Source organism: Malurus melanocephalus, unplaced genomic scaffold (genome assembly GCF_030028575.1).
Source record: "Malurus melanocephalus ecotype Western Australia unplaced genomic scaffold, MMel_1.1 scaffold_1500, whole genome shotgun sequence".
NCBI lineage: Eukaryota > Metazoa > Chordata > Aves > Passeriformes > Maluridae > Malurus > Malurus melanocephalus.
The window spans coordinates 21265-31015 of NW_026624732.1; the positions used below are offsets into that span (position 1 = coordinate 21265).

Sequence of the window (9751 nt, forward strand, 5' to 3'; positions counted from 1 at the left end):
ATTAAAATCTTGTAATTAAAGACCGATTTCCAACTTCTCTCTGCAGAAGCCTGACAYTTCTAGTGCAGAAACACACACAAAAAATCACAATTTTAACAAAGACTGCGCATGAAACCACAAACCACAGACAGYTACACTCAAGGACAAGCAGGGGCACACGGACAGCAGATAACAATTCTGTGTGACAGCAGAAAATCAAGTCTCTTTTATTCAAGACTTCAATTTGAACTGCCGATTCCAGCAGATTTGCTGTCCTACACTTCTTGGATCCAAAAGCACAGAAATTGGTAGTTTCACATTTGCAATCACAGCTCCAGAATCAGGGCTCAAATTTCCTCCTAAAGAGATTATGCAGATTAAATTGATTCAAACCCTGAGTTTCAAAGATGAGCAGCATTTTCTTAGAAATAAAATAAAAATTAAATCCCCAAAAGACAGATTTGAGAACCCTCCCAAAACTGACATTCTTCATCATTTCAATTCATGTTTTTTTCCATACAAAAGGTTAGAAAACTATTAACTGAACATTCAGAAAGGCTTAAGGAGTCCTGGGTTACCTTCAGCTGATTATTGAAAATATCAATTTCCTGCAGTTTCGATCGGGTTTCTTTCTCCACCTCATCCAGCTGRTCCCGGAGCTGCTGCCGTGCCAGTTCCTTGGCTTCCAAGGCTCTTTTGATGGTGAGAAGGGAATCCCCTGGTTTCAAACACATTGCCAAGTCAGTATTTTCTTCTGGAAACAGTTTAGGACACAGAAAGCAATGTTCTCCCATCTGCATCTTGCAACACCCAGAAGGCAATTCCAGGGGCCGGTGCAGTGAGGGAATGTGTCCTGTCCCACTCAGACATGCCCCAAATGTACTCACTGTGCAAACTGTTCTGCTGGACCTGCTTGAGCTGATCATTGAGCAGCTGCTTCTCAGGGATCAACCTGCCCAGCATCTGCTGAGACTCCTGAACCCAGGACAGGGAAAACAAGAACAGAAACAGGCAGAAGGTGAGTGAGGGACAAGAGCAGCCACAGGAGYTCCCATTTTCATTTCTGTTCTGCTTTTTCTCTCCCTGACTGATGTATTATTGCTCATTTCCCTCATTATGTGTTACTGCTCCATCCAAGCACTGTCTGGGCTATTCCCACAGATCCCACACATCCTTCTCTGCCAGTTCCAAAAGAATGAATGAATCAAATTCAATTGATCCCCACAGAATATTGAACTGGGCTTGGAATTATCCAAAACTGATGGCAGAAAGACAAGGATAAATTTGGGGAAACGTTCAAACAAGCACTTACTAAATGTTTAATTCTGATTTCAATAAATGTAAACAGAATCTCAGAATCCCTGAGGGTGGAAAAGCCCTCCCAGCCCATGGAGTGCCAGCTGTGCCCCATGCCCACCTTGTCCCCAGCCCAGAGCACTCAGTGCCACCTCCAGCCYTTCCTGGGACACCTCCAGGGATGGGGACTCCAAAGCTCCCTGGGCAGCCCCTGCCAAGGCCTGASCACCMTTTCCATGGGCAAATTCCTCCTGCTGTCCACCCTGAGCCTCCCCTGGCCCAGCCTGAGGCCGTTCCCTCTCCTCCTGTCCCTGTTCCCTGGGAGCAGRGCCCGACCCCACCCAGCTGCCCCCTCCACTAACAGTTGCCAATACATAATGTTAATAACAGTGTTAATAATTATTAACTTCGATCAAGAATAGAAAGACAAATACTTATAGGAAGAGAAAATAAAGGCTTTTCTTTTAAAGGAATATATTCTGGTCAAAAGCCAGAATGAAACATAAGCCCTGTGGGATGAGAGCCCCTGAGTCCTTGATCTCTCCACTCAGAGCTCTTGGAAGAGGATTCTGATCGCTGTCAAACTCAGCACATGGTTGGAAGGTGAACTGCTGTGTTACAGGGGTCCCTGCAGATGATCCCAGCCCTTTGGAGGACCCCATTTATCTATTTCCTGTAGAATCYTGGTCCTTTCCAGAGCATGAAGTGCCATCTGCCACACTTTTCTGGAGCCTTGACCTCCAAGCTCAACTTGTCAAACAACTTCAGCAGCAYGAGGTGAAACAGCACCTGAGTATCAACACCCCACCTTTCCCACAAATCCAGTAATTTCTCTGGGCAGTTCTCTGGGATTGCAGGCTTTTGAGGAATCAAGCAGCTGACAGCTTCAATCAGTCACAGAGGATTGCAAATGACATCACTCAATGCTAAGAATAAACATCCCCTGATCCCTGAGCACCAGAGTGAGCCCCAGGGATATCATGGACTCCCCAAGGCTGGCAGTGCCCAAGGCCAGGCTGGACACTGGGGCTGGGAGCAGCCTGGGACAGTGGGAGGTGTCCCTGCCATGGCAGGGGTGGCACTGGATGGGCTTTGAAGCCCATTCCAACYCAAGTCATTCTGTGATTCCACAGTTTCATGGGAAGTTTTAATTTTGGTTCCAGTAACGCAGTATTGAGTGCACTGCCATGGCTTTGGGCTGTCCCACTTTCCTCCTGCCAGACCCTGACTGGGCTCTGCAGTGCCCAGCTCAGCTCTGAGCATTATGCAATGACTGCAGCCTCCTGTGATCTCCTTATGTTCCAGAAAATACCCTGAGACAGCACAGCACAGTCAAGGACTTASGAATTCACTCTGTAGTAAAATTCACACGAAATACAGATTTGATTACCAGGAGCTGCCCGTGTCCCTCACTGTTCAGCTGCAGGGCCTGCTGCACCTACAGCACCTACAGAGCTTTCCCAGTCCCTCAGGGAAATCCCAAAACCTGGATACTCCAATCTGCTCTGCACTGGGGTGGCCTCACCTCCAGTCCTGGGAACAGYTCTGGGTGTCTCAATATAAGAAAGATCAAAAGCTGTTGGAAGGTGCTCAAAGGACGGTTCAAAGGGATGGGAAGGGTCTGGAGGGGCCACACGAAGCCACTTGGTCAGTTGAGCCTGGAGGAGCCGGAGGGCAGAGCTCCCTGGGGGCTGCAGCTCCTCCCGAAGGACAGAGAGGGGACAGCTCTGATCTCTGCTCTGCGACAGGGACAGAGCCAGGGAGTGGCTGAAGCTGGGCCAGGGCAGGCTCAGGCTGGAGAGCAGGGAAAGGTTCTTCTGTCCCCAGAGGGTGCTGGCACTGCCCAGGCTCCCCAGGGAACGGGCACGGCCCCGAGGCTGCCAGAGCTCCAGGAGCGTTTGGACAGCGCTGCCAGGGATGCACAGGCTGGGATTGCTGGGGKGGCTGGGCAGGGACAGGGGTGGCACTGGGTGATCTTTGGCTCCTTTTCCACTCAGGACATTCTGTGGCTGTCATCCTGGGACTGTCATCTACCTGCAGCAAATGGCAAACAGCTGATCTGTAATCTCGCTCTGCTGGGAGGGTCCCTGCCCATGACACGGGGTGGAACGGGATGAGCTTTAAGGTCCCTTCCAAAAACCGCTCTGTGCTTCTGTCAATCTGAGATTGCTGCACATCAACCAAACAGCAGAACAGATGTCAACATGGAACAGAAAAATTTCTACTCCAAGCACAAGAAGCACCACAGGACAGCGTTTGAGGGTGGAATGTGATCACAACATCAGCTGCTTTGTTTCTAAAGGCCAGAACACTTGCAAACATCCCAGATTACTCAATGCACTGAATAGTTTGGGAGTGTGTAAGGACAGAGAATGCCAAGGGATCGTGAAGGTCAAGTCCTGCTTCCTGAAATCACAGACAACCATGGAATAAGTATCTACCCAAGAACCGCCCCCACATGGATTCCACATCCTCGCCTTGTACTGAAGAAACAGATGAAATAAATTAATAGCATCAGTAACTCTGGAAACTCATACAACAAGAAATGGCCAAGAGTTGAGCAATGTCCCACACGGCAGGGGAAATCAAAATTCAGTTCCTGTCCCTTGAATGAGGGAAAATTCAAACTACTTGGAAGCCAAAGGGTTCATCAAGGAGGCAAATAATCCCTGCAGGTAATGAGCAAATCCCACACAGCATAAATGTGTTTCAAACACAGCTTAGGCATTTGGAAGGCAGGATCCTTTTCAGCATACCTGGAAAGACCACTCAATCAGAGACCACAGATCCACAGACCTGGCACACCTTTTCATCACCCAGGATTAACTGGGACACAATTTCTTTCACAAGCTTCATTAAACACGATGTTGAAACTAATTAATAAGTTGAAGAATAATTACTCCTCTGAATTAACTCATCTTCCCTTAGGAAGTGTCAGCTGTATTAAACTAAACTATTTCCAATGAAGATACATACCCTACAAAGATAATGACTTTTGACTTTTTAACCTATTTGGGAGTTTAGAGGAAGAAAATATTTTTTAAAAACTCATTTACATTTTTAGTCAGTCGTCTATGGATGACATAGGAAAATTTATGGGACATTTAAAAAACAATGTCTTTTTTTCAGGAAAAAGCTTTACAGCTCTCCCCAGATAAAATCTGGCCTTTTCTCCCAGATACTGACACATTTCCTGGGATCACAACTGGGATAAAAACACCTCAAGTGACAGTTTGTGAATTATCAGTGGTGCAGATCAATGACAGAATAATTACCACACAGCCCCAGTTATTGGTGCCAAACCACCTCAAAGCCCAAACCTGACAGAACAAATGCAAGGAAAAGCAGGAGTGAAGCTGGGATGGAACAGCAGGAGTGGGTTTTACGACAGGTTTTACACCTCAGCCGTCATAACATAAATGAGAGATTCTGTTTGTAGTGGCAGAAACATACTGAGAGACCCCCTTGACCAGCCAAGCATTAATTTGAAGCAATATGAAGAATTTAATATAGAGAAAAATTCCTAAATCAAATCCTAAAACCCACTGAAAAACCCTCACAAACTACAGAGAATGTTCTTTCACCAAAGGCAGACACCTACCCAGCTCCTCCTTTAATCTGACACAGAATTTTAGATCAGTAAGAATGGCAAATGCCAGGGTTAGAACAAGAACTCCATGTTTTCACTGGGAACTTCCATTTTGAAAGTTCATAACCTTATAATTAAGAAAAAAACACCAACAAGCCACTTCATTGCAGTCAATCCTATCCCCCAGCACACAACAGCAAAATACACACTGGGAAATTTGCTTCTCCCCATCCCCAAAAGCACCTGCAGCCAAAGCATTTCCTGCTCCCCACAAGGAGTCCAGGAGGATGAAGGGATAATCAGACACACCCTCAAGGGTAGGAAGCAATTCCCAGCCACGTCTCAAGGACATTCATTACAGCAATGACAGATTATCTACAGTGATTCTATAAGTGTGAGGAACAGGTCAGCCCAAGTTTGCTCAGGATGTCGATGTTTTTGAGGAGGTCAGCATTCAAAGCTAAGAATAAAATTAGAGAAGGCTTTTTCACCTGTAGCTGCTGCTGCAAATGGGTGATTTCTGCAATTCTGAGTTCTCGGGATTTATTTGTACTTTCAATTTCTTGTCTTTGGGTCGACAGCCGACACCTGATGTCCTGCAGCTTCCCCTCCAACTGGTTTCTTTTATCGTTCTTTAAAAGAAAAGAAAAAGATCTATTTTATTTTTTTTAACCAAAACGTTTGGTCATGCAAGTCAGGATCTAAAACCTACTTTTATTTCATATTTTAAACTGAAATTATAGAAGATAAACATGGCCAGGGTAYAGTCACCACCACACTGTGTTTGTGTGTTTGACCTGCACCACCACCACCACTCACGAGAGCTTCCAGCTCGAATTCCAAGGTTTTCTTCTTTGCCTTCAGCACCACAATGTCCTCCTGCTCCTTGTTCCTCTGGTTCAGCAGCTCCTGCCGCCGGTTGCGCTCCCACTCCAGCTGCCGCTGCCTCTCCAGCTCCCGTTTGGCAGCCTGCAGAATTAAAAAGAAATATCCATCATTTCTGATATTGATCATCTCACATTCAATTAAAACGTTGGTATAAACAGGGGCTRCTCTGTGCCTCTGCACACATAAATTGCTCAGTGGTTGCGAGGCTTCTGCGCACAGCACAGATGAGTGAACAGCAAATCCCTCTGTTCTCCTGTTTTCCAAGATCCAGTTTGCCAATGCAGTAAGTTGTTTCATATTAGGATTTGGAGAACTCACCAGGACATATCCAAACCCCTTTCCAATCTCCAACATTCGACCTTCTGCACTTTGCAAAGAGCAGCAAAATGCTTCTGTGCTGAATTCATCCTTGTTTGGCAATGGGAGAAAATACGAGCTTTTTGGGTTAACAAGGGTGCCTTTTCTTCAATAAATTAAAGGCCTGGCCCAAATTAAAGGATAGGTTGGATGGAGCAGCCTGGTCTGGTGAATGTTATCCCTGCCCATGGCAGAGAGTTGGAACTGGAGGATCTTTAAGGCCCCTTCCAACCCAAACCATTCTGGGATTCTATAAAATGAACTCATCACTGGAAAATCATGAACACCCCAAGCTTTTCTTCATTCATTCAAACACCTCTTAACATCAAATATAATGATAATAGTAATCTTTTTTTTTTTTAAGAAGTCAGAAGCAGCTGTCCCAGATGTCAATGTCTCCTCCATTCTTTTTGCAGGACAAATGAAGCAATAAATGAACTGCCCCTTCCTTGCCTTTAACACCCCAGAGATCTCAGCTCATGGTTTAAATGTTTGCTGAGTGCCCAGCTCCCACCCGGATCCCCCAAACCCAGGGAACAACCTCTCCCTGCTGCCCTGGCTCACCTCTCTCCTCTCGATCTCTTTCCTCCTTTCCTCCTCGCGCTGCCGCTCCAGCTCCCGCTGTTTCTCCAGTTGTTTCTCCAGCTCCAGCTGCCGCTTGCGCTCCTGCTCCTGCCTCTCGCGCTCCTTCCTCTCCTGCTCGGCCCTCTCCAGCTGGGCCAGGCGCTCCTGCTCCTTGCGCTGCTGCTCCAGGAGTGCCTGCCTGCGCTTCTCCAGCTCCAGATTGCCCCGCTCAAAGTTCTCCCGCTTCTTGTCTTCGAAGGTCACTTGGTGCACGGAAACACGGGGCAAAAAGGACAGTTACACTCTGCTACTGACTTCAATAAATCCATATAAATCCAAATGTATTAAACTAAACTATTTCCAGTGAAGATACGGCACCCTACAAAGATAATGACTTTTGACTTTTTAACCTATTTGGGAGTTTAGAGGAAGAAAATGTTTTTTAAAAACTCATTTACATTTTTAGTCAGTCGTCTATGGACAAGATAGGAAAATTTATGGACATTTGAAAAATCCAAATGAACCCCCAACAAAGTGGAACAGCCTTTGTGCAGGAGTGCATGCAGCCCCCCACAAAGGATAACTGAGCTCCACAGGCCAGCCAGGGGTTCAGCACTAGCACAGACATTGCTGATCCCCTCAAACCCGCATCCTCAGCAAAACAAGGAGGAAATTTCCATTCCCATTCCTCAGGCTTCCACGTTTCTCCACAAAGCCCAGCAAGTGGGGATAATTTAGACAAGCCATTCTCCAGCTGATCCTCTGTGAGGACACAGATCTGGAATTCCTCTGCCCATTGGATAACAGCAGCATTCCAAAAGCCAACACTTCCATTAGTGCAAGGCAAAGAATTCAGCTGCTGACATCATCAAAAAGCCATTATGCAAATGACCAGAACTCATTTAAAGTTGCTGTTCTCAACTCAATTAGATTACTCATTACTGTCAGGAGAAGAAACCATTTAGGTTCTTGAGCAGCTGAGCCCAGGAAATCTGGATTCCTGCAGATGCACATCCTCATCATTTACCGTCCTAAAAGAATGGCCTCAGTTCCAGCACAGTTCCCCTGACAACCCTCTGCAGTCCCAGGGACTGTCCTTCCCCTGTTCCTTGCTCCTTGTCCCCTCCCTCCAAACTATTCTTTCACTTCACCTTCCATTCCTTTTCATTCCCACAGCCCAAAGTCCAAATTTCTCTCCCCTGTCAACCCATCATGGACATTTTTGGGATGCAAGGCAAGGGAGAGCACACATTTCCTTCCATGTGTGCACCCACAGTTGGACACATCGGTCCAACACCTGCTGAACCAGCTGAATTCTTGTCTTTTCAAGTTTGTCCCCCCTCCAGCTGCCTCTTCCTTTTTTTTCTTTTCCTGGGACTGCTGAAATTTGTACAAAGTCCCAAACTGTTCCACAGATTCCAAGAAAATGGGTTTCTGTGGGAATACTGGGATCTATCACAGAGCACCTCAGCCAAGCTTTGCTCCACCCAAGCCAGAGGAGGAAGGCAGCAGGAATTCTTCCTGCCAATCCTGTGCCAAGGCTGCCTGCGTGGGCAGTGCAGCAGATGAGCAGCCTGAGGCTCCTCCCACCCCCAGTGTCACCAACCCCAAGGATGGGGCACCAGTCAGGAATGAGCTGGACCCAGCAATGTCTTGGTTGTGCCTCTGACATGTCCCAGACTGCTCTGGAAAGCCATTTCTCAGTCAGCCTGTGTTCCCTCCCAGGCTGTGACCTGATGGGAACATCCCTCTGGGAACAGCACACTAAACAGCCCTGTTTTCCATTGCCCACCTGGTAATTTCTTTTCCAGTTGCTGCTGCTCTTCTTCCAATGCTGGTTCTTCTGGCAACCTTTGGTCTACAGACACTGAACTGGCAGCAGAAATCCCACTGCCAGAGCGGACTCTTCTGCCAAGGAAACAGGAATGTCAGGTGCTTGACAGAACCCAGGCCTGCCCAAATGATTTATGATTTAATAATGAGATCAAATTAAATGCAATGATGTAATGGTATTAATGCTCATTCAGAGCTGCCCAGAGGGTCCCACTCAGGCATTGCCTCAGGAGAACAGGATTTTCCAGGGTCCCAGCAGCTACTGGTGACCTGAGAAACCCAGTCCCAAGTTCTCCATGCAGCTTCCAGATGTGTTCAACCCTGTCCCCAAGATCACTCACCTGGGAGGAGATTTTTCCCCTACCAGTCTGGAGCTGGGGAAATGCTGACCTAAACTACAGCAAAAATTGCAGAGACAGAGGAAGAGCTCACTATAGTCAAGCCAAAAGCAAGATCCCAAGTGTAATACACAAAAATTGGGAATCTTTAGGAGGATACTTGAAGAACATGGTAGGTAAAGATTTATTTCCATTGCTGTTACTGTCTTCCCACCTATTTCTCCACAAGAAAGTGAAATGGAGGAAGAGATGAGTGACCTCACTGCTCACAGATCCAGCTGTACCAAAAGAGGTCTGGAAGTGGAATTCCAATATATTCCATTCGCTCAACAGGATTATAAGCCTGAAATAAAATCTGGATTTCTACGGGCAGACTGAGCAAGCTGTGGTAGGTGTGAGAGCAGAAGCATCCACTCAAACTCTGTTCTGACAGGACAGAAGGGAGGTCACTGCTCTTTGTCCTGTACTTGGCACTCACAGGAATTTCCCAGATAAAATACGAAAGTGAGGTGTGAGATCCCAAGGGATGAGCCTTTACCTGAACGAGGGTGGGATGTACTCTGGAGGCAGTGCAGGTGGCAGTGGCTGACCAGACATAGCTACATCAATGAGGTGCATAGCCAGGATAAACTCCTCAGCTGTCAGCTTCCCATCTTGATCAATGTCAGAAAGATTCCTTGTTAAAGGGAAGGACAAAGTAATTATTAAATATTAAAAATCTTCAAAGGCATTGCTTTAACATGTTAAGTTCCAWATTAATTCAWTTTTTTCATTTTTTTCCACACTACTCTGTTTTTCCAAAACAATGGAAAGCAAACCCCAAATGCTTCCCTATTCCCCCATTCTTCATGGCTGTCTGCCTTAAACCCAGCCTTGCAGCCATGGTTTCTCCTTCACCTGCTCTGCG

The 9751-nt window shown here is 46.6% G+C and overlaps 1 protein-coding gene across 1 annotated transcript in view; it reads right to left on the bottom strand.

The window, feature by feature from the left end:
* Positions 1–9520, bottom strand: part of LOC130587067 (intersectin-1-like) — a 29813-nt gene extending 20293 nt beyond the window's left edge. The window contains exons 1-7 of the mRNA XM_057388024.1: positions 9383–9520; positions 8466–8581; positions 6674–6936; positions 5684–5833; positions 5356–5496; positions 867–954; positions 558–697 (exon numbers count right to left, since the gene is read on the bottom strand). Of these exons, the coding sequence (XP_057244007.1) occupies positions 558–697; positions 867–954; positions 5356–5496; positions 5684–5833; positions 6674–6936; positions 8466–8581; positions 9383–9462 (978 nt within the window). The 5' untranslated portion in view covers positions 9463–9520. The remainder of the gene's footprint in view (positions 1–557; positions 698–866; positions 955–5355; positions 5497–5683; positions 5834–6673; positions 6937–8465; positions 8582–9382) is intronic.
* Between the last annotated feature and the right edge of the window lie 231 nt (positions 9521–9751).